The sequence below is a fragment of the Candidozyma haemuli genome (genome assembly GCF_002926055.2).
Source record: "Candidozyma haemuli strain B11899 chromosome Unknown E_2014730914, whole genome shotgun sequence".
Taxonomy (NCBI): domain Eukaryota; kingdom Fungi; phylum Ascomycota; class Pichiomycetes; order Serinales; family Metschnikowiaceae; genus Candidozyma; species Candidozyma haemuli.
This window is the reverse complement of record NW_020289903.1, coordinates 1,200,472-1,227,032: the sequence shown is the minus strand read 5'-3', so window position 1 is coordinate 1,227,032 and position 26,561 is coordinate 1,200,472. Positions and strand designations below refer to the sequence as shown.

General features: G+C 46.3%; 12 protein-coding genes across 12 annotated transcripts; 5 read left to right on the top strand and 7 right to left on the bottom strand. All coding sequences in view use genetic code 12, as the record gives it.

Moving 5' to 3' along the window:
• Positions 1-15: 15 nt before the first annotated feature.
• MED17 (Med17p) lies at positions 16-1,739 on the bottom strand (the record flags this gene model as incomplete). The annotated part of the gene is made up of 2 exons (XM_025487335.1): positions 16-41; positions 89-1,739. The coding sequence occupies 2 exons, from the start codon at positions 1,737-1,739 to the stop codon at positions 16-18; spliced, it is 1,677 nt and encodes a 558-aa protein (XP_025340783.1).
• Positions 1,740-1,881: 142 nt separating this feature from the next.
• RPN3 (proteasome regulatory particle lid subunit) lies at positions 1,882-3,342 on the bottom strand (the record flags this gene model as incomplete). Its single annotated transcript, XM_025487334.1, has 1 exon — positions 1,882-3,342. One exon carries the CDS (start codon positions 3,340-3,342, stop codon positions 1,882-1,884), a length of 1,461 nt encoding a protein of 486 aa, XP_025340782.1.
• Positions 3,343-4,564: 1,222 nt separating this feature from the next.
• On the top strand, positions 4,565-5,104 carry CXQ85_003699 (uncharacterized protein; the record flags this gene model as incomplete). Its single annotated transcript, XM_025487333.1, has 1 exon — positions 4,565-5,104. The coding sequence occupies one exon, from the start codon at positions 4,565-4,567 to the stop codon at positions 5,102-5,104; it is 540 nt and encodes a 179-aa protein (XP_025340781.1).
• A 176-nt stretch (positions 5,105-5,280) lies between these two features.
• On the bottom strand, positions 5,281-5,904 carry YPT1 (Rab family GTPase; the record flags this gene model as incomplete). The annotated part of the gene is made up of 1 exon (XM_025487332.1): positions 5,281-5,904. One exon carries the CDS (start codon positions 5,902-5,904, stop codon positions 5,281-5,283), a length of 624 nt encoding a protein of 207 aa, XP_025340780.1.
• A 708-nt stretch (positions 5,905-6,612) lies between these two features.
• Positions 6,613-7,464, bottom strand: CXQ85_003697 (uncharacterized protein; the record flags this gene model as incomplete). Its single annotated transcript, XM_025487331.1, has 1 exon — positions 6,613-7,464. One exon carries the CDS (start codon positions 7,462-7,464, stop codon positions 6,613-6,615), a length of 852 nt encoding a protein of 283 aa, XP_025340779.1.
• A 1,271-nt stretch (positions 7,465-8,735) lies between these two features.
• ADO1 (adenosine kinase) lies at positions 8,736-9,782 on the top strand (the record flags this gene model as incomplete). The annotated part of the gene is made up of 1 exon (XM_025487330.1): positions 8,736-9,782. The coding sequence occupies one exon, from the start codon at positions 8,736-8,738 to the stop codon at positions 9,780-9,782; it is 1,047 nt and encodes a 348-aa protein (XP_025340778.1).
• Positions 9,783-10,055: 273 nt separating this feature from the next.
• On the top strand, positions 10,056-13,478 carry CXQ85_003695 (uncharacterized protein; the record flags this gene model as incomplete). The annotated part of the gene is made up of 2 exons (XM_025487329.1): positions 10,056-13,152; positions 13,288-13,478. 2 exons carry the CDS (start codon positions 10,056-10,058, stop codon positions 13,476-13,478), a joined length of 3,288 nt encoding a protein of 1,095 aa, XP_025340777.1.
• A 183-nt stretch (positions 13,479-13,661) lies between these two features.
• Positions 13,662-18,342, bottom strand: CXQ85_003694 (dipeptidyl-peptidase III; the record flags this gene model as incomplete). Its single annotated transcript, XM_025487328.1, has 2 exons — positions 13,662-15,863; positions 16,276-18,342. 2 exons carry the CDS (start codon positions 18,340-18,342, stop codon positions 13,662-13,664), a joined length of 4,269 nt encoding a protein of 1,422 aa, XP_025340776.1.
• A 1,330-nt stretch (positions 18,343-19,672) lies between these two features.
• On the top strand, positions 19,673-20,595 carry CXQ85_003693 (uncharacterized protein; the record flags this gene model as incomplete). Its single annotated transcript, XM_025487327.1, has 2 exons — positions 19,673-19,687; positions 19,714-20,595. 2 exons carry the CDS (start codon positions 19,673-19,675, stop codon positions 20,593-20,595), a joined length of 897 nt encoding a protein of 298 aa, XP_025340775.1.
• Positions 20,596-20,914: 319 nt separating this feature from the next.
• On the top strand, positions 20,915-22,432 carry PBP2 (Pbp2p; the record flags this gene model as incomplete). Its single annotated transcript, XM_025487326.1, has 1 exon — positions 20,915-22,432. One exon carries the CDS (start codon positions 20,915-20,917, stop codon positions 22,430-22,432), a length of 1,518 nt encoding a protein of 505 aa, XP_025340774.1.
• Positions 22,433-22,519: 87 nt separating this feature from the next.
• On the bottom strand, positions 22,520-24,646 carry OPT8 (Opt8p; the record flags this gene model as incomplete). The annotated part of the gene is made up of 1 exon (XM_025487325.1): positions 22,520-24,646. The coding sequence occupies one exon, from the start codon at positions 24,644-24,646 to the stop codon at positions 22,520-22,522; it is 2,127 nt and encodes a 708-aa protein (XP_025340773.1).
• Positions 24,647-25,136: 490 nt separating this feature from the next.
• Positions 25,137-26,150, bottom strand: SNF4 (AMP-activated serine/threonine-protein kinase regulatory subunit; the record flags this gene model as incomplete). The annotated part of the gene is made up of 1 exon (XM_025487324.1): positions 25,137-26,150. One exon carries the CDS (start codon positions 26,148-26,150, stop codon positions 25,137-25,139), a length of 1,014 nt encoding a protein of 337 aa, XP_025340772.1.
• Positions 26,151-26,561: the final 411 nt, after the last annotated feature.

The following is a 26,561-nucleotide window of genomic DNA, read 5'->3' as shown; positions in this document are numbered from 1 at the left end:
CAGCTCTGAACGAAGTTAAGCACAGTCCAGTTCAAACTCTCCTCGATCTCAAAAATATCCGTAAAGGATAACTGAAGAACGTTGGTACCCTGTTGGTTCAACTGAAGGTCATCAATGTTCGCGTATTTAGACACGGTCAAGTTCATGACCAAATTCACGAAAATATCTCCTGCTGTCACGTCAAGCTCAACCAAGAGATGCTCTTTGGTTTTAAGTTTTTGTAGAATGATTTTGAATTTCGAAAGAGGCTTTTCAACTGCTTTCTGGAACGGATTCTTGATAGTACCGGTCTTCTTGAGGTTGAGGTACTTATCTTCAATGATCTCATAGGTGAACTCCTCTGGATCGAGCTTTTTGTAGATTTTGTTGATGATGGTATGCATGTTCCTGACATTGATTTCGTGCCTGATATGTCCAATTAGCGGCCGAAGAATCAAAGGATGCGAGTTGTTCTGTTTCCATTTGGTAAAAGACGTTGGGATCTTTTGCTTCAATTCGAGATTATACTTGTAGTAGCAGCACAACATGAGCTTAAGGAATGTCAAGATAGCCTGAGCCTTTTCGTTGTTCTTGGAAGACTCTTTGTTGATGTTTTGATAGGCATTCTCGAGTTCCTCCTCGTTATTCTCGTCAAAGATCACAGACTCTATTTCGATCACCAGATCATGGATCTCAATAACGATCTTGTTCGAAATGATCGACACGTTATAGTTTATAAGATACTTTGCTTCTCTTATTAGATGGTACAAGAGATCGTCTTCAAAGAGAAAGTACCTGGCTTTTTCAATGTCGTTGATGACCCTAAACGGGCTCTTATCCTCCAAAACACTCTTTTCAAAGACGGATTGGCCAGTCAACATATAATCGTCATCAAACTTGCTGAGAATCTTCACTCGCGTGTACTTGTTGGACTTGATGCTGAGCTTATGGTTGCCTGTCATGATAGGACTAAAGCTGAGATCACCAGTCTGATCGTCCTTTCGAAGAACAGCCAAACCCTGGTCAAAATAACTCAGTCCAGAGTCACCGTACCCATATTTCACACCAATTGCACGCGATCCCGTAAGTGGATCTCTCACTCTAAAGAGAACCTCGTCGTGGCTCAACACCTCATTTATCATATTCCAATACGTCTTTTCGATATCCACCTGTTGACGCAACAGCTCTCCAGCCGACTGAAACAACGTCTTGATATGGTTCAAAGACTGGTATTTCCAGCCAAGACCGATATTCTCAGCCTTGGATCTTTTGGCTTGTTTTTCGTTCTTCTCTTGTTCCTGGGCATCAGCGTCCTGGTTCAATCTGTCTGAATTCAACGATCCCAAAGGAGCAATCTTACTTAGATGTGGAGAAATGGTGGATTTCGTAATGTTTGGTTTCACCGCAGACATAAGAAGCGAAATGAAGTCAAGTGAAAGTGATGTTTCGTTCATGGCAAAGTTGATATGGCCCAAAAGCTCATACTTTTGTTTCTGGAAAAGCTGTGACACCGTCTCTGTATCTTCTTCGGTTTCAACAACCTCCTGGACCTCTTCTTTGGTTTCTGGAGTGCCATTCTTATTGACAATCTCCTCCTCTAGCTGTTCTTCAGTGATGTTGAGGAAAGACTGTCTTTCTAGTAATATCCTGGGGATCAACTCGGCAATGGGGATCTTTTCTTCATCTTGCATGAAGGGGTCTTCGGCAGTGCCGTAGACATTGGAGTCGAACCTTAGAGTGACGTTTTCTGGCTCTGTCATTGGAGTATTTGTTGAATGAGTGGTTGACTGTTTGGGTGCGAAATAACTTTTGATGCTTGATAGTCTGTATAGTGAGAGGCAGTGGTGGAAACTACAACATAAAGGCTTCTTCAGGTTTTTACTATTTTGATGATCTATGTACTTACTCCATGAAGTCGTCCAAGTCACCGTCCTCAATTGCCTGCAATAATCCCATCTCGTCGTCTCTGGACTCCAAATTGTTCTTGGCCAACTCGGTCTTGCTGTCGTCAGATGGATATCTCATGGCCTTCACGGAATCATTATGCAAGGACAAGCAGAACCTTATTCTCTGGTCAAAGTCGTCTTGTGGCAATTTCGTGGAGTAGACGTCCAATAACTCCTTTGACTTCATGTAGCTCTGTTCGTGATTAAGACTGGCCTCAATGACACCGTCTCTGATAGCCTTGGACACAATGTACTCAGTAGCTTCCTCGGAGTCTAGGTGCAACTTGATACAGATGTCTCTCAAGGAGATCTTGGAGTAGGAAAGGGAGATGATACGGATACCTGTCTTGATGACGTTCTGGCGCAATCTGGAAACCAAGGTGAAGTTGTCGTCTTTAACGAACACAGCTTCGTACTTGTTCAAGACCTCACCAAAGAGTTTCAAATCTCCAAGACGAACGGCCTTGGTCACCTGGAAGTATGGTTCAAGGTTGCCTGAGGTGGATTTGAAAACCTTCAACTCAGGAATATCACCCATCAACAATTCTATGATTATGTTCAACTTGGTAGCGGCCTGAAGGAAACCAGTAGCCAATTGGGTCTGTGGAGCCTTTCTGATGGCAGCCACCACACATTCGTGCGCTTGGGAGTAGTCCAACTGGATAGTATTGATTCTCGACAAGTAGTAGTAGTATCTTGCAGTGAGGGCATTGGCAGCATTAGGAGGGAAAACAACCTTTTCACACAAGTTGGAAGCCTGGCTGATCTCGTGTGTGAGTAAGTAATTGCGCAACAACAAGTTGATCACCATGGCGGTGGTTTCGTCGTCGTGTCTCAAAGTGGCCGTTCTCAAAGCAGCTAAAAGAGCTGGACGGATAGAATACAAGTCGCCACGCAACTCGTGCGTTCTGGCGATATAGAACCAGACCTTGGCCAGGGCAAAGTCCAATGTTCTGCGGTTGTAGGAAGCCAACAAGGTGATCACCAGCTTGTTGAACTCGTCCAACTTATCCAATTCATGTGTATCGAGAAGGTAAAGCTGAACAAGAAGGTGGACGAAAACATTGATTTCAGGAAGCACTTCACCGGAAGATGTAGGTTCCAGCGTCGACTCTGGAGCAGGTAACTGGCTCAACAAGTTGCTTCTGGAGGCATGTTCCACAGGAAGCGTCTTGGCAATGACCAGAGCCAAAGAGACCGGATCCTGAGCGATTTTCCTCCTCAAACCACCCAAATCTCTGTGGACCTTGGAAACGTATCTGTTGTCGAAGTTAATGGCGGCTTTCTGCAACGAGCCAAAGGCCAGTTCAATTTCCTCCACCAAGCTCAAAGGCGTGGATTCTTCTTCTTTAGGCTGCTCCTGGACCTTCGAGGCCGCCACAGCTGAGGCGTCTGCCATTTCTACGTCGGCAGTCATGGCGTTGTATCAAGATAAGTAGTGGAGGTGGTGTAGTTCTGGTGATATGATATTGCCACTACCAGGAGGGCAAGGGTGCGCGCCCAGTAGTTAGCAAGAGGTGGACGACTGGGATGAGGAAGGGAAGGGTGGAAGGCTGTTTGGGGGATGGGGATTGGCTAATTTGGTTAATTTTTGGTGGATAAAAAAAGTGGGAAATTCGTGGTCTTTATATATTGCAGGGCGGGGCAGTTGGCGGGGTAGGTGGTGTCTCAGTATAGTCTGACTAAGACCTGTAACAGCTTTTCGCAGCCATTCTGGACGAAGAGTGGAGCAGTAGAGGGAGTGGGATCTGGTATGGAAAATGTATAGGACTTGAGGGGAATTTTTTTAATGGATTCTGGTAGGTTCTAAAATAGGGGTCTTTCTTTTTGATGTCATAGAAGGTGAAGATTAGAGCTTAGGTGATGAGTGTGGCAGCCATAGTAGTCAAGGCAAGAGCAAGTGGGTGTATCTACTACTACTAGATAGTTAACTTAAATGCTTAATTAATTTCTGTTTATTGAAGAAGCTAGCGTATGTTTCATAAAATCCTTCACCTTTTAAACCAAAAATGTATGGATATATAGTCTTATATGGGTTCATAGTCAAGCGTATAGACTCTGTCTCATAGAGTCCTATCATATCCACGAAGACCAACAAATCGATTGAATATACACTAAAGATACAAAGTTCTGGCTCCTTAGCTAAAGATATGAATGAAAGCAAACATCGATCCTTTCGTGTCCAATTTGGACCATTCAAAGACAGCCTTTTCTCTACTGTTACTGTCCATCCTACTAACCACAGAAGCACTCCGTCACTTTCACTCCTTCCTTCGATAATGCCACAAAAAGAACCCAAACATATACCTCATCCTCTTAACAACCCACACCAACACAATTGACTCTCCCACATTCACCCAAGCACTACTTCCACTGGCCCTCTTCCTTCATTAATGGCTGCGAATCGATAACCACCATGGCCCAGAAGGACCCGCCACTCCCAAACCCAGAACCACCAAACCAACCATCCTCTTCCTTCAACTACTTGAACCCTCTTAGTCTCCATCTTCTTTACCATCCCACTTCCTCTTATCATCGTCCCTCTTCTACCTCCTCGTCTCCGTCTCCTGACGTGGTTCCGCATTATCAGAGCGCATTTCCTAATCTCCACACTTGATTACCTACTACTTTCTTTTCCAATGGACCCTTCAGTTACACCCTCTGTGCCCAAAACTCCCCAGCTTGAACCTGTGTTTCTTGTTAACTTGAAGTTGGACCCGGCTCCTTCTTCTGTGTTCACCGATAAGACCAAGGATAAGTCCTTGACGTTGGCTAGAGTGGCTGATGGTTACATTGAAACTGTCAAGAACAAGTATGGCTTTGAGCTCGAGGTGAAGGGCGTTACTGGGTTTGACGATATCACTACGAACATTGCTGATGGTTATAACAAGTTGGATTGCAAGTTGTACGGTAAAACGCCTGAAGGCGCTGGAGTCTACATTACCTACGACGGTATTGTTCAATTGACAGAGCCAACGTTGGCTGTGCTTTCTGGAAAGACAGACACTTCGGCTTTTGAGGAGGCTTACGTGACCAACAACCCTAGAGTCCATTTTGATGGCGATGTGCCTGACAAGTATAAGTGGGCAGTCAAGGAGAACTTGGTTGGCAAGGGCCGTTTCGTCAAGGACGGCTCGGGCGTGTTATACGTGCAATACTATGTGTATGTTTTCCGTTAATAGAAATGCCAGATGATTATATCTTCTACAGTAGGCTTGCTAAGTGATGTTATTAGTAAAGCATAAACGCTATTCACTGGGCCAGCATCTTCGCCTCGTAGGCTTTTTGCAAGAGCGGCTGGTGCTGAAGAAAGTAAATCAAAGAGAGAGAGCCAAGGAGGGCATGTGTTGCCGTCTTAACAGCACAGGTTGGACTGGTTGTTGGTCAAAGACTGGCCCCTCAAGTTGACGTTGGATTTGTTGTTGTTGGCAGAACCAGAACCGGCACCAGCATTGCTGGTCATCTGGGCCTTGATCTGTCTGGCCATGGTGTAGAAAGCTTGCTCAACGTTAGACGACGACAAGGCCGAAGTCTCCAAGAAAGGAATGTCCAAAGCCTCAGCAAACTCCTTGGCAGCAGTGTACTCAACAACCTTCTTGTCGCTCATATCGGCCTTGTTACCAACCAACAACTTCATCACTCCGCCGGTAGCATAACGGTCAATCTCTTGTAACCACTGCTTGACATTGTTGAAAGATTCCTGGTCAGTGACATCGTAAACAATGATGATACCGTGAGCGCCACGGTAGTATGAAGAAGTGATGGTTCTAAAACGCTCCTGGCCGGCGGTATCCCAGATCTGCAACTTGATGGTTTTGCCGTCGAGCTCAATTGTTCTGATCTTGAAGTCCACACCAATCGTGGAGATATAGTCTTGCGTGTAGGTGTTGTCAGCGAAACGCAACAATAAACACGACTTACCGACACCGGAGTCACCGATCAATAATAACTTGAACAAGTAGTCGTATTCGTTATTCATGGTTCTGTTTTGTTTAGGAGAAGGTGCTGGGAAGATGTTCTAGGAAGCGACAAAAAAGAAAAGGGTAGGAAACAGGCGTGCTTATTAGGTGGAAATAAAAATATGCGAGGAAACTGGGTTTGTTGGCCTGGGGTGAATGGAATCTAAGTATGGAAGATGGGTCCCCTGAAAACAGATGATTATCGAGGTTGGTAACGTGGAGGAGAGAATCATAGGAGTGAGGCGGTGCGCGCACGACCCGAGTAGCATAACCCAGCCCCGATCCGAGACCAGGAGAAGGGGGAAGCTGGAAGAGCAGATGGAGCAAATAATAATATTGATTATGACATGACTATGAGAGGTTAGTAGAGTGAGAGCTGACTGTGTCTCTGGCAAAATTAGGTGCATTCCTTTCTGCGGTAGCTCGGTTTCAGGCATGCTGGAGAGCGCATAATGGGTGCAACGGTTGCAAAATCAAGTAAACATTGAAGAACCAGAAATCGAAACGGCACCGTCTTCTGCCTTGGCGCTGCATCAAGCGTTAAACTTAAAGGTTAACAGTGAGTACCATGATCGGAAAGCGCATTGGGGGAAAACGCAATCTGGAAGCGCTGTTTCGTGGGTCCCCACGGTTGCGCTTGCATTGTGGGTAAACCTCTGCCATGGTATAAGTAGGCGTAAAATTTTCCAATTGTCCAATGTCTAAACAAAACTTTAACAACTCCTTGTCTATTCGTACTTGGCAGCTTCTTTGGCAACAGGTCTCGTTTTGGCGCCCTGGGCCTTCTTCTTAGCGATAGCCACCATCTTCATAAACCAGTAGACGTTCAAAACGTCTAAAGAGAAGTTAAGAATGAGAATGGACCATGGCCAGAAAAGCGACGCCAAGTGGGCCACACGGTACATGTCATAAGCGACCAAGCCCACGGCGTAGAAGCCCCATATAATTCTGACAAAGAAGAAGGTTGCAAGCAAAAGCAAACCATTGATGAGAATAACCTTATCCGGGACAGTGCCAGCGGGAAGTCTCGAAGAAAACCAGTTGATGTTAACAAACGGAGTGCTCAATTCGAAAAGCAAGAACGCTGGCATCCATGGCATACAATATGGCTTCAACAAGGCCACACCAAACACATACAAGGCAGCAAAAGCGTGCAACAAGAAGCCCACGCCAAACAACTTAAGATAAGCCAAACACACAATCAAGTCCCAGATAAAGTATCCGATAGTAATGGCAGTAACGAACCCAGAGTAAGCGTTATACCCAAAGATAGACGCATACGGATCAGCAACACGGTTCTGAAAGTGTTCATGGCCCCAGGCGGGAATAAGCGTCACCACGGAGATAATACACTGGACCATCGACACCACATGAATGTCAAAATTGAGTTTCGTCTTATGGTTCAACCCAGTATACGACTTCCCCAACAAGGCGGTGGAAATGGCTGGAGAAACCGCCTGGATAGCACAGTAAAAGAGAAACGATCCAAGGATCTCGTGCCAGTGAAGAAGAAACGTCGAGTCAGGATTAGCCGGGAACGGTCTGGCCCAAGCAAGCGGGTCCTCGTAAAGTACAAACATGGAGAAGTGAAGAAAACCAGAAGTAGGTGGGTTTTTGGGGGAACCAGTAACTTGGGTAGATTATAGAGGGTGCACCGAGCTCGCATCTGCAGAACGCAGCATGTGGATATTTGGGGAGGTGGATTTACTTTTTTGGGTAAGTATAGGGAAAAAGAGGTGGGAGGAGGATTTTGGAGATTTGGATATGGAGGGGTGGAAATTGGTGGATTTGGGGGTTTTGGCGATGTTTAAAGGTCAAGGTGGGGGGAATTGGAGGAACTGCTTATCTGTAGTTGACAGCTTTTCGCAGCCACCAGTAGATCCAGTGCACAGTTGTAGAAGGTTATGGGTGGTAGGAAGGTGGTAGTGATATGGATATGGAAATTGGTTTGTGGGTGATTGTAGAAGGAGTTGGTTTCAAAAAGGTGTGTTGTTTAGACGAAGAGTATTTATGGCTGCGTAGATAAGCAAGATAAGGCTTGGGACGAGTCAGGCTTTGAACAAGGACAGATAGAGTTAAGGTTTGGGGCTTGGACTGGGGAAAATGGATCCTTTGAAGGATATTCTGCCTTTTGATAGGTTTGGACGTCACGCAAAAGCCATCATTTTGCCGGTATTCATGTCTTCTGGTAGGTATACGCTGTTTAAACGCTGTGCTGGGTTTAGCCATGTGTCAAGGGTTCTTGGTGGTTTTAGTGGATTAGGGTTGCATGTGTTGGAGAGGGTTCAAGACGGCTGGAATGTTTATATGGAATGCCAGGAGAACACGATTTTTGGGAATTCAGTTATCGTTTGCAGCCATTCCAGGGGACTCTCATCTGCCATACATCCACCAAATACACAAAACCAAAGATGGTCCCAACATAAAAAATGATATTTTACAGTACTAAACCACGAGAAGCAATGCTTTGATACTTTTTAGTGGCACACAAGGTGCCACCCTTAGTGCTCCTTAAGTGCTCCCTAAGTATATGTCTCCTGACCTCTTCCCTCTGTATATATAACAGACCCTCGTAGCGTCGTTTGCAGCCACACCAGACCATCCAGTAAGGTCCCACCAACTCCCCAACCACCACCAAAAAACGTCCAAATATCCAGATTATCCAAAACTTATTCACCATAAAACACTCCCAAAAGACTTCATCTTTCTTTTCCCCTCCATGTTGGGACTCTGTGGAACCATCCGCCTGAGGCTCCCTCAGACAGCCTCATTTTTCAACCACGGTGCTCATTTACGCACTGGTTTTTTTCCCAACGTCAACCACCTCAACCACTACTTCTTTATATCCACCATGTCTTACCCATTGGTCTGTTTAGGAAACCCATTGTTGGACTTGCAAGTCGACGTTGACGCCGAGTACTTGGCCAAGTACGACCTTAAGGCTGACGATGCCATCTTGGCTGATGAAAAACACATGCCTATCTACGACGAGGCTCTTGCCAACAAGAGCTTGAAGTTGGTTGCTGGCGGTGCTGCTCAGAACGCTGCTAGAGGTGCTCAGTACATCTTGCCTCCAAAGAGCGTTGTTTACTTCGGTTCTGTTGGTAAGGACGTCTACCTGAAGCAGTTGAACGAGGCCAACGAGCAGTATGGCTTGAGAACTGAGTACCAGGTTCAAGACGACCACGCTACCGGTAAGTGTGCTGCTTTGATCACTGGCCACCACCGTTCGTTGGTCACTGACTTGGCTGCTGCCAACCACTTCAAGGCTGCTCATTTGCAGAAGCCGGAGAACTGGGCTCTTGTTGAGAACGCCAAGTACTACTACATTGGTGGTTTCCACTTGACTGTATCCCCAGAGGCCATTGAGTTGCTTGGTAAGCACGCTGCCGACAACAACAAGATCTTCTCTTTGAACTTCTCTGCTCCTTTCATTCCTCAGTTCTTCAAGGACCCATTGGACAAGTCTCTTCCATACGTCGACTACGTCATTGCCAACGAGTCCGAGGCTGCTGCTTACGCTGAGAGCCACGGTTTGGAGAGCATCAAGGATGACATCACTGCCATTGCTAAGGAGGTTGCCAAGTTGCCAAAGGCCAACACCAAGAAGCCTAGAGTTGTGGTGTTCACCCACGGCACCAAGCCAACCGTCACTGTCACCTACAACGCCGAGGCTGACTCTTTCGATGTTAACGAGTACCCAGTTAGACCATTGCAGGAGGGTGCTGTTGTTGACACCAACGGTGCTGGTGACGCTTTCGCTGCTGGTTTCTTGGCCTCTTTGGTCGAGGAGAAGTCCTTGGAAGAGGCTGTTAAGGTCGGTCAGTGGGCTGCCGCTTTGTCCATTCAGGAAGTCGGCCCCACTTTCCCATTCCCTAAGCAAACCTACAGCGCCTAACTGCACTAGAGTCCTCGCCTCAGAGAGGTGCATTCAACATGTCAATATGTCAGGTCAAAATTTTAGAGGGATAGTTGGAAGGGTTACGGTTTATTCGCTTCTTCTGTGCACCAAGCAAGGTGCCCACTTTGTATATAAGCATTAATTCAACATTGTTGCCAGATCTAGGTACCCATCACCTACTACTATGGTGGTCAACGCATCTCATCGCGACTCTCTGGAAAAATTCACTATTCAGCACCTCCACCATCAACACTCACTCCAATACCCAGGATGTCGGTGCTGAGAGACCACTACTACCGCTTGAGCTCTGACTTGCCCGAGGAGAGAATCCAGGCGGCAACTGCTCTTTTGGGCGAGCTTCAGGCTGCCAACAAGACCGAAGAATGGGACTATGCCTTGAACAGATTGGTGAAAGGTTTAACTACTTCTAGACAAACCGCTCGTTTTGGCTTTTCGATGGCCTTGACTGAGTTGGTTCGTGAGCTTGTGTTGAAGGCTGACTATGAACTTTCCATTGCTTCGTTTGTTGATAAACTCATCCAGACCAGTCAGACCCTGGCTTCCATGAAGGGCTCTGAGCTTCGTTCAGTGTTGTTTGGACGTCTTTTCGGTTTCCAGGCTCTTCTTAACTCGAAATTGCTTTTCGATACGGAGGTTTCGTCCCAGAAGGTTTTGGAAAAGTACGTCAAGAGCTTGGTTGAATTGGCTGGTACCAAACCATGGTTGAGAGAAACCGTCATGTTCACCTTGTGCCAGTTTGTCACTGTTTACTTGCAGTCTGAGTTATTCGATAAGGACGGTCTTGTTTATGTTTTGCAGCGTATTCAAGATGAACACTTGACTCTTACTGTGGAGGGTCTTGCTGTGTACTTGACCATTCCTCAGCCACTTAGAAGCCAGTCTGCTGCTAAGTTGACTAATGCTGCTTCTGGATGGAAGAACGGTGACCCTCTCAGCAAGGGTAACTTGCAGACTTTGGCTTTGGTGTTGAAAGACGCTGGTCCTGTTAATGAGCAGTCTGAAGAGTCAGAAAAAAAGGATAAGGGTAAGAATGGACAGAAGCAGAAGGGTTCTTGGAATCCGCAGATTCCTTTCGTTTGGGAACTTCTCGTTAAGCACTTTGCATCTTCGAGTGATGACGTTGAAGACGAAGAAGCTGTTAGCAACGGCAAGAAGAGAAAGAAGCATGGTTCTTCAAAGCAGAAGAAGCGTGCTAAGGCTGACGACGACTCCATCCATTTCAAAGAATTCTGGAGAGCTTCTGTGGATGAGACGTTATTTGCAGACAAAGCATCCACCGAGAGAAAGTACTGGGGCTTTGAAATATTTATTTTGTTCTTCAAGCAAGTTCCTGCTGATTTGGTTGATGCTCTCTTCACTCCTAATCTCATGAGATGCCTCATGAACCATTCTGCCCAGAATAACAGAGTGCTCAACAAACTCAGCACCAAGGTGCTTAACACAATTATAGAAGAGACCAAGAAAGATCTCACCAAGGTTACGCCGACCCTCAGATGTCTCATTAACAGTGAATATGGTGGAAACTGGGCTTTTGACAACATCACCAAGTCTAAGGTTACCGATTCGCTTGTGGGCATTTTGAGTTACATTGAGAACATTGACAGTATACCTGCTGGTCGTGCTGAAGCTCTTGCTTTGGGTGTTAAAGAGGTACTCATAGAGTTGTTCGATAAGACTCTTGAACAGCAGAGTGAACCAGACTCGCAGGAGACTGTGATGAAGAAGTCTCATGATAATGCTCTTAAATGGGTTCTCGATAAGCTTCTTTTATTGCAGCGCAGTACTAAGAGATACCAGTTTTCTGACAACAAGTTCATCGAGAAGAACTTTGAGTTCCTTCTCCAGCATGCGTTTTTCAAGTCCAAGAACGGCAAGAGTGTTTCTGGTAATGTTAGCAGTATTGCTCAGGATAGAGTCAACTCGTTCCTTTCTGGCGTTATTAACCAGAAGAGAAAGGGCCACTCTTGGTCCTTGTACTGTGTTAAGTACATTGCCAAGCTTGAGAAGAACGATAGCTTCGAGCCACGTCTTGAACTTAATGAAGAGTTGGCCTTGGTCAGAAGCCAAGTGTTGGATCTTTTAGACACTATCAAAGCACATGTCAAGACCGATGATGCTAGCAGTGGTCCATACTACTGTTTCGAGCTTCTCTTTTCCATGGTTATTCTTCAATTGCTTTCTGGTGAAGGGGAAGCTGTGAATGTCTTGCAGGAATTGCAAACATGCTACGAAGACTACCTTACCAAACAAGACGACGAGGGCATGAAGATTTCTGTCGTTTTGACTGAAATCATTTTATCGTTCCTTTCTAGAAACTCCAAGTTAATGAAGACTCTTGCACAGTTTGTCTGGGAGTCGCTTCTATGCGCCAAGGGTCCAGATGGTAAGATTCTTGTTGAAGAAGAGTGTCTTGAGCTTCTTTTCGATGTGTTGAAGACCAAGGAGAACGAAGAAGGTCTGCGTGACTTGTTTGAAGGTGAAGAGGAATTTGAAGAAGAGAACTCTGGTAGCGAAGATGGAGATGATGAAGAAAACGACAGCGACGACGACGACGATGACGAAAGTGGTGACGAAAGCGATGCTCCTGATCTGACAGCCAAGGTGGAAAAGGAAACTACCATTAAGTTGGCCAAAGCATTGGGTGTTCCTACAGCCGAATCTGGAGAAGTCAAATTCGACGAAATCGATTCTTTCGGTGAGGACGACGACGACGAAGCTTCTGACCTGATGGATGACGAGCAGATGATGGCCATGGACGACCAGCTTGCCAGAATTTTCAAAGAGAGAAGAGAGCTTCTTTCTGCAAACACCACCAACAACAAGAAAGCACAAGCTGCACTGGCCAAGCAGTCGATCATGCTCTTCAAGAGCAGAGTTCTTGATCTCATGGACTCGTTCGCCAAAGTTCAGCCACATTCCCCATATAACCTCCACTTGCTTCGTCCATTGATCCTTCTCATTAACACCACCAAAGACAAAGACCTCGGCGTCAAGGCCCACAAGATCCTCAAAACCCGGATCAGCAAGGCCAAGGTAACCAAAGAAGAGCTCGAAATCCACTTCCCAGGCAAAAAACTGGAAGCCTACAAAAAACAGTTCCTACAGGAAATCACCTGGCTCCAAGAACAAGCAGGTCGTTATTCGTCCCACCAGGCCCATGGCCAGGCGTGTGGCCAGTGCAGTATCACCATTGCCAAAAGCTTGGTTTCCATTGACGAAAAGTACCTTGAAAAAGTTGTCCAGGTGTACTCACAATCTTTACTTGAATGGGCCACCAACCCTAAAAACCGAATCCAGACGTCTCTTTTCACCTTCTTCCTTAACTGGGTGAGTACTATCAGAGAGCGTAAGGCGAGCCACTGAGGAAGCCCTGCGTAAACGTCATCACCAATAAAAAGTCTCACCGCTGGTGCGCACCGGGTTCCGAAAATTCAACTACTACTAACAACGTAAAGTGTTTAAAACCCTATCATATAACCAGTCATGTCTGCCTACAAGCAAGCCGGTATTTCGTTGAACAGAGCCATGGCCATTGCCGCCAGAACTGTCAGATCCTCTTTGAAGAGCGAGTTGAGAGTTGCTGCTGAGAAGAGAGGTAACTCTGAGGTGAAGGTTGCCAAGTTTGAGAACGGCGTGGCCTCTGAGGCTAAGAGCTTGCTCGAGAACAAATAGACGAATGTCATGACCTCTTTGGGAGTGTTGACCGATGCTTCAATGGATTAAGCTTTTTTTGATGGCTTCAATTGGTGTTGGCTCAATGCTTCATACTCCAAATACACATACAATTACGAAAGAAAGTGGGGCCGTGTTTCCCGCTGTAGTTTCCGTGTAATAAATATTCTATGTACATGTTTCTTACGACACTTCCTGACCAGGACGCAACGATGTCTCTGTGGAGATCGTTTTCTTCTCGTCTTCGAGTTCCTTGGAGAACTGTCCGATGAGCTCGGCTCGGATCTCGTATGGCAAGTCGTCGATCAACGACCTGATGATATCCACTTCTGATCCTTCCTTCTGTCTCTTTTCAATCTCTTCACATTCGTGATCACGCTTCTCTTGTTCTTCAACCTCGTCCTCGGTCATGTTGTCTTCAAACTCCTTGACACTGGATTCATCCAACAACTTGGACAATTCCGACGATGGCTTGCTGAAGAGCTCGACGAAACGGCCCAGCTCGACAACCTGACCGTGTTTGCCAAGAACAATCACGTTTTCTGACTTCGAGATCGTCGATAATCTATGGGCAATGGAGATGATCGTCATCTTACCTTGCGAAGTCAAGTCTCTGAGAGTCTCATTGATAAGACTCTCCAGCTTGGAATCTAGAGCAGACGTAGCTTCGTCAAGTATAAGAATTGATGGTCTCTTTATAAGGGCACGAGCAATTGCAATTCTCTGCTTTTGTCCACCAGAGAGAGAGGCTCCACGAGAACCGATCATTGTGTCGTAGCCATCAGGGAAAGCCAGGATGAAATCATGACAATTGGCTTGTTTGCATACTTCTTCAATATCATCCATGCTCAATTTACTGATCTGATGAGGTGTCAATCCGTAGACGATATTCTCAAGAATTGTACCAGACAAGAGAATTGGCTCTTGCTGCACAATGCCAACAACCTCACGTCTCAATTCTCTAATCTGAAAGTCGTTGATGTTTCTGCCGCCAATGAGGATCTCACCACTGTTGAGATTGTAGGAACGAAGCAAAAGAGTTGCAACGGTGGATTTACCGCAGCCTGAAGGTGCCACGAAACAAGTACTTGAAGATGCTGGCACAGTGAATGAGCAGCCGTTGAAAATAAGATCATTCGGACGTGTTGGGTAACTAAAGACAACGTCTCTAAATTCAATGCTGTTGTCTAAGTGGGCGGGAAGTTTATCACCCTTCACCGCAGGCACTTCGTTCTCGTGATCAATTAATTCAAAAAGCTTGATACCAGCACCTGATCCTTTCATGAGTTCCATGTAGGTGGTTGTAAGACTGTAAAGGGCCAGATTAAATAACTCTGAATACATTGTGAAAGCCACAACATCACCAGTAGTCATTTGGCCATTGATGATCAAGTAAACACCCAATGCAACACATGACAAGTAGCCACTGTGATATAAGGAATAGATGGACACAGCATAGTTTGATTGAGCCAATGCCTCTCTTCTGGCGACATTGACCACGTTTCTAAGTTGGGTTGAATATTTGGATAACTCCTTCTGTTCGCCTGTGAACGCCTGGATCAACTTCACCGAGTTAAGTGTCTCTTCACTAACCTTGGTGAGTCCTGCAGTGGCATTCTGGAGTCTAGTAGATAAAGATCTGATTTTTTCACCATACCACACAGAGCCAAAGGTGATTGGTGGCGAGATCAACAACATGACTCCAAACAAAAGCGGATTGATGGTGAACATCATGTAGGAACTGATGAAGCCAAAGAGTAAGTTCTTCAAACCGTCTGGAAGGTTATTGGTGATGGATCTGGAAACAACATAAGCATCACTGGAAAGTCTCGATATTAGATCACCAGCCTTGTGCTTATCGTTATCAAAGAACGCAGAATCGTGACGCAACAAGTGTTTCATCACACGAAGTCTAAGTCTTGCCACAAGTCGTTCTCCAAGCACCTTCAACACCCAAATACGGGCCCAGAAGCATGCAGCACTAACACACATGAACGGCACCATCACCAGGAACACAGTCGAATACTTGTAGCCCCAAATGAGCAAATCTCCGTCTGCATCCTTATCGCCAGAATTGAAGGCATCTATAGCAGCACCAACCAATTTGACCGATGTTGTTGGATACAACACCGCAAAGAGAATAAACCCCAAGGCATAAAAGAACAACTTCAAGTCGGGACGACCCAACTTCAAGATCCTGGCTATCGTTTTCAAGTTCTTCCGGAAATCTATCTTTGTATTCCGCAACTGTTCCTTTTCCTCAGCTCTAATCTGTTTCTTTCTAAGCTGTGCTATCTCAAGATGCAGCTTCACCGACGGACTGTCCGCCAAACTTTCTACCAATTCCTGGTTCCTCTTGCTCTTATCAGTCGAATACCACTTCACCTGGGGAATTTGCAACCTTAGCGTACTGGATGGCGTATTACTTATACTTCTATGAGGCAGTAGGTTGAGCTGCAAACGCGTAGATGGAGGCACTGGCAGACTCAAAAACCGCCAGCAGCGAAGCTGGAGGCTTTGATTTCTTATAAGGGGCCGCAACCCTAGTCCAAGCATTAGGCGGGTATGGGGAGCTTTTGGATAGGGGGGAGTTGTAAGGTCGAGGTAGAGAGGTAGACTCAGTTTTTGGTTTTTCAAGTGCGTGAAGTCGGCCATACCACTTTTGCACAGGCCGGAGCCGAATGGTTGCGAAATTTACTGAGGGAAGTCAGAGAACTAGAGGTGGTGGGGAAGGGGCCAGAGGTTTGGGTTCCTTTTTATATTATGGTTTCGTTGCTTTCCTGTTGGGCGTTTAGACTGCCCTGTCGACGAAACTCTGGATCATGCCGACTTCGGATTCGTCGTACTCACGTACTTCGATGGAACCGTCGCTGTTGACGAAAGTGTTGGCCTGGATGAGCTGTTTACGAGGCAATTTCTTCTCGAGAACGACATCTCTGTACTGGGCGTAGTCTTCGGTCACGCCAGTGATGTCGCTGTAGTAAGCCACACCTTCCTTGACATTGGCAGAGCACTTGAAAACGTGCAAGTTGCGCAAGAACTCGCCCAAAGCCTCAACGGCAACGTTGTCCAACTTGGACTCGTCCACGACAATCTCCAAGTCGTCGAACTTCTCCTTGTCTTCGTATTTGAGGGATACCACACCGGCCTTGTGCAAACACTTGAAGATACCGAAACGGGCTTGCATGTGTGCCTGGCCCCACTTCTTGGACTCTGGGTCCCAGAACTCAAGTCCAATGACACCGGCACGAGCCATCAAAAGCGTAGCAATAAGCTTGACATCCTTCTGGTCCTTCTCATCGGTAATGCCAAAGATTGGCAAGACCTCAAGTGGCTTGGACAAAATGAGGTACAATGCAACCAATTCAGCACGGCACTCCTCGAAGGAGCCGGCAGTGGTACCGAACAAAGAGCCCCAAGTCTCACTTGGACCGTAGTATGTAGCCAAGTCAGGGTTGGCAGCCTTGTCGAAGTTGAACTCACCTGGAGCAGTCTCCTGCAACAATTTACCTGTACCGTGGCCCAACAACTCGTGCAAACCAACCTGGACTTCGAAAGAATCGTCTCTCCATTTACGGAAAGTCTCTTGCAAATGGGAAGAAACAAAGCTGACAATCTCCTCCTTCTTTGGCTTCTTAGGGTTGGCACTCAAGACGTTACCCAAGGAAACGTTCTTGAAACCAACATTCAATCTGACGTCATCGTAGTTAGGAATGTTGATACCAGCTGGGACACCGGAACCAGCGAAGGTCAAAACCTCCAAGGAGGTGAAGTCTGGTGGAGTGAAGGTATCCTTCTCGTAGAACTTGTCCCAAGGCAAGTATGGGATCAATGTGGAGGCATTTTCAACCAAGGTAGAGAACTTGGCGGTTCTGTCCTGGTTAACCATGGCGACCAAACCTTCCCATTCACCACGAACACCGGATGGGTCTCTGTAAGTCTCGATGAAACCAATGTTGGACTCCACCTGTGGACCCAAGTCCTTGACCCAATGGATCTGGGATTCCTTATGGGCCTTCATTGAGCCAGTCTCGAAGGATTGAGCGTACTTCTCGATCATCTTCTTCTGTGTATCGTTAGCAGCGTACTTTCCAGCTTCCTTGATGTTCTTAGCGATCTCCTCGAACTGCTTGGCATGGTCACCAAACTGGATGGTCACCAGAGCACCAGAAGCAAGCTGAATGGCTTCCTTGGGGTAGTAGTCAACTGTGTTATCCTTCAAAGCACTGGCCACGAGAACGACAAACTCCTTATCGGACTTTTTCACCACTCTGGTGTTCTCAGGCATGATAGAACGTTCAGCCAAAGCAGCATTGACGGCTTCAACTTCCTCCTGCTTGATCACAACGGCATTATCAGGGTAATAGTTCGACAATTGACCCTTTTCTGGCCAGCCCAACAAAGCTGGTTCGGTGGAAAAGATGATCTCCTTGATGGAATCATACAAAGAGACCAACTCGTTCTTTCCAGAAGCCTTTACAATAGCAGTAAAGTCGTCCTTGCTCAAACGAGGCACAAACTTGCTATCACCAAAAGACTTATAGTTACCCAAGTTACCCAAGAACTGAGAAGCGTACTCCAAGTACTGAGTCACAGCTTCAGCAGAAGCAGCCTCCTTCAACACGCTCTGGTACTCTTCATTGGACTTTGGCAGGCCCAACGCCACGTGCAAGTTCAAAATCAAATCAAAGATCAGTTCACTTTCTGGCGAAACCGACCTCAACACAGCTCTGGAGCCATAGTGGGAAGCTCTAGAAAGGTAATGGGCATAGAGCTTAGCGTCGTTTGTAGGCAACTGCTCAAAGTGCTTTTTAGCAGACAACAAAACGATTGGCGCCTCAGCGTCAGCAAGGAAAGTCAGCATGTTTTTTAAAGAAAAAGTGGTATAAAGAAGAAAGGTAAGTGCTCCCCAGACTTGAACAGCACGGATCCAGTAGGGCCTTGGGAAAGGCCTGTGCAGTCTGTTGAGCCCCAGTGCCGTGTAGTAATAGAGCCACAAAGGCGAGTGGCCATGGCGCCACGAAAAGTCCCCCAAAAAAAACAGGCGACAGGCGTAGAGTTGAAGAAACGGTTATTGTCGGGTGTCCAGGAATGGAAAGGGAGAGGCCGTAGGTGGTAAGTTTATTTGTACAGTGTATTTCTTGAATGGCTGCAAATGGTTAAGCGAGGTGGACGTACATAGACAAGGTGAGGCTGCGGCTGGAGGAAGTGGACAGTGAAGGTGACAGCGACGATGTATGTTTTGTGGCAAAATCAATGTGGGTTGTCTGATTGGTTGGGATGGCGGGGGATGTTGTTTTGTGGTGGTTTGGGATTGGGAGATCCAGTGGTGGATGGTTTGGTGAGGTCTGGTGGTGGACAGTCTGGACAGTCTAGTGAGAGTATGGAGGTGAAGTGGTGGAAGGGAGGAGGAGAGGTAGTTTTGGTGGGGAGGGTGAATTGATTTGAAGGTGAAGTGGGTTGGGTAGGTTGGGAATTTCTGGTTTGAATGGTGGTCTTTTTTTGTGGATTCGATGGGTTTTCTATTTATTGGGTGGTGGTTGGTGGTTTCCATTTTGGCTGGGATTAGGAATGGCTGCGAAAAAGTAGAGATGGTATGTGGAGTAGTTGGGAGATCTGATGGATGTATGAAGAGATGACATAGGGTAAAGAAAGAAAATAAGGAGAGGATAAATGAAAAGCAAGGAAAATAAAGTCGTTTTTGGGGTTAAGTGGTGATGGTATTTACTGTGAATTTATTGTAGATGGTTGGTTTTGGAGGACTGGGTTGGAGGTGGTGGCTGGAGATACTGTCCAAGACTGGCTGCGAAAGACTACCAAAAGCAATGGACGTGCCTCTTGTTCTTGAAAAATCTTAGGAAGTGAACCTTTTTGAACTACTTAGATTAGTTATCAGCCTTTTTGGATTGTCATTTTGCTGCCTTTCTGGATTTTTCAAGTTTTGCTGGTCTATAATGTGCCTTTTTCATAGTTCCATGGACACTCCTCTCACCAACTGCCAACATCATTATGACAAACAAAACAAAACGAAAATGACTCAAACGAGAATACGATATTCTTCTAAAATCCAAATAACCAACCCTTCTCTATGTGTTCCGCTGATTTATCTATCCTACTGCTTATGCTTCCTGGGGCTCTTCTGGTGGTGATCTGCACGCAGTACTCAGACATCAAAACTACTTCTTCTTCCTACCATGGCACGTAAAGCTGTCCGCCAACAGGACCCGAGCCACAGCTAGATCCTAAAAAGGACGGTAACAACGAAGAAAACGAAGAGGAAGAGGATTATGACGAAGATGAAGATGAAGACTACGATCCTGAGAAAAAGCAACAAGACGAGGAACACGAAAGCGAAGCTTCAGACAACGAACCTGAGCCAGACTATTCTGCTATCAATACTGGAGTGAGTCAGGTCAGAACACGTACTCAGAGGTACGAAGAAGAGCTTGGTGGCGGTGCTAAGAAACGCAGACTAGATCCTAGTGGTCTACTACAAGACGAGCTGAAGGTGGACGTGAACGCCATCTTTGAAGCACTCAAGAGTGGCAAAGACGACAGTGACTGGACGAAGCTAATAGATAAAGATGCTGTGCCTGAAGAAAAGCCACAGGAACCTACTACAGAAGACCCACACGAGACGAGAATGGTGAGAATCGAAACTTCCTATACATTTGCAGGCAAATTGGTCAAGGAGCTGAAGCTCGTGAAGGCCGACTCGGCCGAAGCCAAGGCTTACCTTAATTCTACAAGTGGAATCACGTTAGCTGGTGAAGGCGAGGGCCAGAGGAAGCTGTTTGTTACAGTGATAAGACAGATAAAGGGTACAGAAGAGCAGGTGCCGCTCATGATCAAACTTAAAAGACCTTCCCTTATAGACAAGTTCCTCCAAGGCGACAAGAAGAATAAGCTTACGACACTTGAAAAGTCGCGTCTCGACTGGGCCAGTTATGTTGACGAAGAGAAGATCAAGGACGACTTGGAGCTCCACAACAAGGCCGGTTACTTGGACAAGCAAGACTTCTTGGGCAGAATGGATGCCAGAAGAGACGTCCAGTACCAAAAGGCCAAGGAGCTCGAACGCCAGAGGCAATGGCAGCTCCAGCAGAAGCAAGGATAGGCCGGAAAGTGACTTGTACAGGGAGCAGGAAGAAAGCAAATCAACCAACCAATATACATAGAAGGGAATTGCTTCCCAGAGACTTATTGGTCCCGATTGTGTGGAATCTGAAACCCAATCCAGTACACGTGACTCGGTAGTCGGTGGATGGTCTTCCCCCCCAGAAGCGCACATTTCAGGACAGGCAGGAAAAAAAATACAGAAAAAAGAGGCCCACATACAAACGACATCTCTTCCCGCCACCAACTCATATTCTTCCTCTTGTGATTCCCAATCATCAAATTCCCCCCCTCAAACATTAGGTTTCTCTCTATAGCCAATGTCGAACATCCTCAAAAGAAAAAACGAAGAGGTTGAGCCTCTGTCGGCCGACAATGACCAGCTCAACAAGAGAGTGGCCCTCGACAGTGAACAATTGGAGGAGTCTGAAAAGAAAGAAGAATCATCCCAAATGGCCCCTACTCTTAGTGACAATGCTATCAACTCTGACAAAGACACTTCTACTTCCTCTGAAGACGTGACCAGTAAACAAGAGGAGCCGCCTTCTACTGCTGCTTGGACCGACAACTCGCTAGCTTCTTCTGACAATGCTGAATACGATGCCGCCACTGCTCTGGCTGCCGCCGCCGCCCTGAAACCCGTATATCGGGAAAAAGAAGATAGCACCACTGTTTCGCTCCGGATGTACTGTCCGGTGAAGGAAGCGGGTGTTATAGTGGGTAAGAAGGGTGAGACCATCACCCACCTCCGTGAGAAGGCGAACGTGAGGATCAATGTGAGCGAGAACTTGAAGAATGTTCCTGAAAGAATTGTGTCTGTCAAGGGCTCGGCAGAGAATGTGGCTCGTGCGTTTGGTCTCATCACGAGAACCATCTTGGAGGAGCCCGAGGACGAGCCTGCTTCTATCATGAGTAAACAGTACAACTTGAGACTCTTGATTCCTCATCCTTTGGTGGGTTACATCATTGGTAAGCTGGGCGTTAAGTTCAGAGAGATTGAGGAGAACTCTGCTGCCAAGCTCAAGGCCGCCGAACAGCCATTACCTTACTCTACCGACCGTGTGTTGGCCGTCAACGGTGTGGGCGATGCTATCCACATTGCTGTCTATTACATCTCTCAAGTGCTTTTGGAGCACAAGGAAACTCTCAAAAAGCATAAGATTGTTCTCTACAATCCTGCCAACTACCGTCATCAAATGCCTACTGCCAATCCTCTTCAGAACATGGCAATTGCACCTCAACAGCCTCCTCAAATGCCTTTCATGAACGCTCCTCCTCAAAACATGTCTCCTTTGCAAGGTCTTACTGGTATCCCGGGTGTAACCGATCCAAAATCCGCTTACCAGCAGACCGCAAAACCTTACAATTTTCAAATGATGTTCCAGCCCTCTGTCAGACCTGAGTTTAGCTCTCCTCAGCCTCCAGCTCATATGGGCCACCAGCAACACATGGGCGCCCCTCCAGTTAACGTACCTCAGCAAAACTCTTTCACTGATGAACACGGTAATACTATCGTTGGTGATGTGATTACCCAGATGCCAACGCAAATCAGTCTGAGCCCTGAGAAGTACAACGAGGACGTGTTCGTGGCCAACAGTAACATTGGCTCTGTCATTGGTAAAGGTGGTAACAACATTAAACAAATCAGAGAGACTAGTGGCTGCACTTATGTGAAAATTGAGCCTGACCAGAACCAAACCCTTCTTCTAGGCGGTGGAAAAGGTGTTACTAATGTCAGAAAGTTGACATTGACCGGTTCTTACAACTCCATCCAGACTGCCATTTTCCTTATAAACCAGCGTATCAGTGCTGATAAGGAGAGAAACGGTATCCAGTAAGCTACTGACATATCATGAAACGAACAAAATAACTGCGGTTTAGTTGTCTATAAATCATCCGACTACCCTAAGTTTGTATAATATTACTCAAAGATGAGGCACCCCCAAACTAGTCAATAGCATTGTAAAACCGCTGAGAAGACCCTCCCCAAGAACAAGGCCACTGCTCACAATAACCATCTTAACCTTTTCGTCTTTCCGCTTTCCAGCGTACTTGATCCACACATATGCAATGAGTCCACCAAGGAATCTAGCCAAAGTGAAGTTTGGCGTGTTGTAAATACCAATTCCCACGGCAACACCATTGGGTAGGTAGACCAAGTATTTGTGATACTTATGATGAGCAGGGACCATATTCTTGACTGCTGATATCACGCCAAAAACTGCAGCAAAAAGAATGCAGAATTCAAAGGCATGAGGTGGAAGTCCTTCTCCAGTGACAAGCCTGGAACAATCGATCCATACAACTGCAGTGGGGATCCTAAACATTTGACTTGGAATTTCGTAAACAGAGTTGTACACCTTGTACATGATACTGCTCACGAAAACCGAGTAGATTGTTCCAATCAATTGTGCAGCAAATTGAGCTTTTGGAGAAGCTCCAAGTAAGTGTCCTGTTTTGAGATCTTGCATCAAATCACCAGCTTGCTGAGCTCCAGCCTCGGCAATTCCTCCAGCAATCAAGTTGATAAGAATACGAGAAGGATGATTGTGTGGAATGATAGCGGCAAAGATAAGTTGCGACAACTTACCAATACCACTCACTGGGTTAAGGTCTGTTTCTCCCAAGGCACGAACACCAAGGATGGAGAAGAAGAGTGCCAAAACAATGGCAATGAACGTCGCATAGTGAGGGACGAGAGAACCAAAAACAGAATTGATTGCCCACATGCAAATGATAGACGAGAAAGCGATACCGATGATGGTCACTTTGCTGCTTATGAGATGCTCCAGCAGGAGGTCAGCAAACGAGCTTTGTACGGATACCGCCTCACTTTGGCTTTCCACAGTATTGTAGTTTGTAGAAGAACTTCCAAGCAATCTTTGTTGGACTTCTGAAGATGAACGAACGAGAAGAGACGAAACTCCATTATGCAAAGATTTGTAGGTGACCACCGCAAAAGACACCAAAGAATCGGCTATCATGACACTCAAACTCAACCAAAGGATCCAGCCCTGGCCGCCTGTGACCCAATCGTCAATGGGTCCTGGTGCCCACTCTAGGTATTTAGCCAAGGGAGCAAGTACACCCCAACCGAGAATGGCACCAAATAACATGTATGACACAGACGGAAGACCCATGATGATGCCTTGGCCAATGTAAGCTGGAGAAGGTTGAAAGTTCCACTGGTACACGCTAGAAAGTTTATGACCAAAGATTGGAAGCATCTTAAGCACAGGGACGAAATATGCTGTGAGCGTGTAAAAAGCAGAAACGATGAATGTGATCACGAGAAACCTGATATTGGTACGGTAAGCTTCCTTCGTCTGAGCAAGTTTGATGCCGTTGGACTCAGAAGGACGAATCACGCCTCCATGAGGATAGTCAATAGATGAGTCTGAATCTGTAAGAGGTTCCTGGAGCGTCTCCTCGTGAACGTCCGTGTCTTTCTTTTCATTGTACAATTCTGTTCCGTGCAAGACCGAAATAAGTGTTGCAGTGGCGCTTCCTGAAGGAAACGGAAGCTTCTCCTTGATGATAACCTGCTTTCTAAGCGGAATAGCGAAGAATACACCGAAAAGAGCCAATCCAAGCGACCATACCATCAACTGGGACAATGAAAGCACAATCTTCGAGCCAGTCCCGCTTTCGTCCTCAGTTAAAAACTTCTCTATCGCCGGCACAATACCAACCAAGCCATATGCCAAAGGACCAGTGCCCACTGCAACAGACACACTCTGGATGTAAACGTTCTCCACATCAGTAAACAGCTTTGCCATCGGCGAACACTTGAACAAAGTAAACCCTAGTAACGCTGATGGAAGCGACATCATCGAAACCCAGCCTGTTTGAAGGCCAAACTGGAAGTTGGAAATAAGCACCACAGTTCCGATAAGCAAACCAACAACGGTTGATCTGAAGGTCACTTGCGGTAGATCAACCTTTTCGTTCCATTGGAGCCGTTGTTGCAAGCCTGCGTTGCCGTCTGGGTCTTCAACCTCGTGGTGGATCAGCTGGACAGGCAGCAGGCTCTTGTTGGTAGGGCTGTCCATGAACTAGGTGTGGTTGCTGAAGGTTGAGATGAGCAATTGGGGAAGAAGGTGCAGATGTATCCGGAAGTAATGGTTATAACCTGTAGACGGAAATAAAAAAAAAACAAGGAACAAAAAAAAAAACAAGAGACAATCTGTTTTGAAAAAAAGAGTGGCGGTGAAACACTGCAAGTATGCAAAAAGCAAGATTACACCCTTCTGCCGCAAAGGTGCTTATTAATGGCACTGACTCTTTTTTTCAGTGCCCTGTCGCATCGGCTCAGCGATTGCGAAATCTATATCAAAAGTTAGTCGAGCGCGGGGGTGGTGGTTGACTCTCGGGTTTACTTCCCGAATGCGGCAATGCTTATCGAGCCACCAACCAAGACCAAGCTTCTATCCGCTCCGTGCCTGTTTTGTAACTATGGTACAATCTGTAGAGTGGAGGTCGTTGGCGGAGAAATACCGTAGCCTCCAAGCTTCATCTCCGAAAACAAGTCAAGATATCTGCTTAATCCTCTCCGAAAAGCAAGTAGTTCAAGATATCGCTCAACGTAATCACACTCACCAACTTGCCCTCGTCGTCAACCACAAACAATCTATGGAGTCTCAGCTTTCTGATGGTATCCATGATCGTGCTAAGTCTGTCGTTCTGCGTGCATGTGTGTACACCTTCGAAGTCTTCTGGTCTCCTAAGCAAGGCCTCACCTACGCTCAAGTCCAAATCAGTGTACATGCCCGCCTTGACTAAAGCCAACACGTCCACGGCTTCGTAGACATTGACCAACTTGCCTTGTTCATCCACAATTGGAATCGAAGACACAGACTTGTGGGCCAAAAGATGAATCACCTCAATAACCGGCGTGCTCATGGTACAAGTGCTGATATCCTTAGGCTGGTTCAAGCCTGAGATGTCACGAATAGGCTTCAACAACATCTTGGTCTCCTTACAGTTTAACGCCACAAACTTCAAGATTCTGTACTGGGTCAACACGGAAACGACAATTTCACGGTGAGTCTTCTCGTCCTCGTCAATCAACGGAATTCTTCTGGCTTTCGACTCCAACATCTTCACACACGCCTCGTAGAGCGACTTGAAAGGATGAATGTAAACAGTTTCAATAGGGGCCACGCCAATGTCTTTTTCAATGTCCCTCAACCCGTCAAGAGTCAACTGGTCAACAAACTCAAACTTCTCGGGAAACTGGAAGTAGTACTGGATAACGTTGATAAAGTCACTCGAGGTCAACAAACCAGCAAAACGGGAGGTCTTGTTACTCCACAACGGAGCACTCACAATGTTGTTTTGTAGCAAAATGTTCAAAGACTTCTTCACCAACAACGACGTGTCCAAAACAATCAAACGGTAAGACACGGGTAAAACATCATAGGACGTTTTGCTCTGCAAGAACAACCTGATGGCCTTGATACCAATTCTTTGGTCATGTTCAATTTGTTCAGCCGAAAGACTTTCAATGTAATCGTTTGGCGTGGAAGCCAGAGGGTGGGTAGAAACGTCAGCCATATCTTTCTCTTTATGATGCGCTTAGGGTAGATTCAACAGGTTCTGGAAGAAGTCCCCTTTCGTTGGCTTAAAGAGGTGAGTAGTTGTCTTTGAGCGGTGGAGCATTTCTGAGGCGGTCCACTGTGTGCAGTACAAACACCAAAAAATTTACCACCAGAGGAAGAAGAAGGTATATTATTTGGAGGTTAAGGAAAGAAAAATTCAAAAAATTATTATAAAATAGGGAAGGAAACCTGAACGAACCCCGTTGCTACCCAGAGTTGTTCTTTGCCTTGTGTTGCTAGGCTTTTCTGGCCTTCGCATATCCTTTGCCCAGGAGGGGTAGAAGCACCGTTTCGTAATTTGGATGCCCCAGTTCTTCTCTTGATGTCATATACTTATTCTTGCTAACGCCTGTGGGCTTAAAAAATC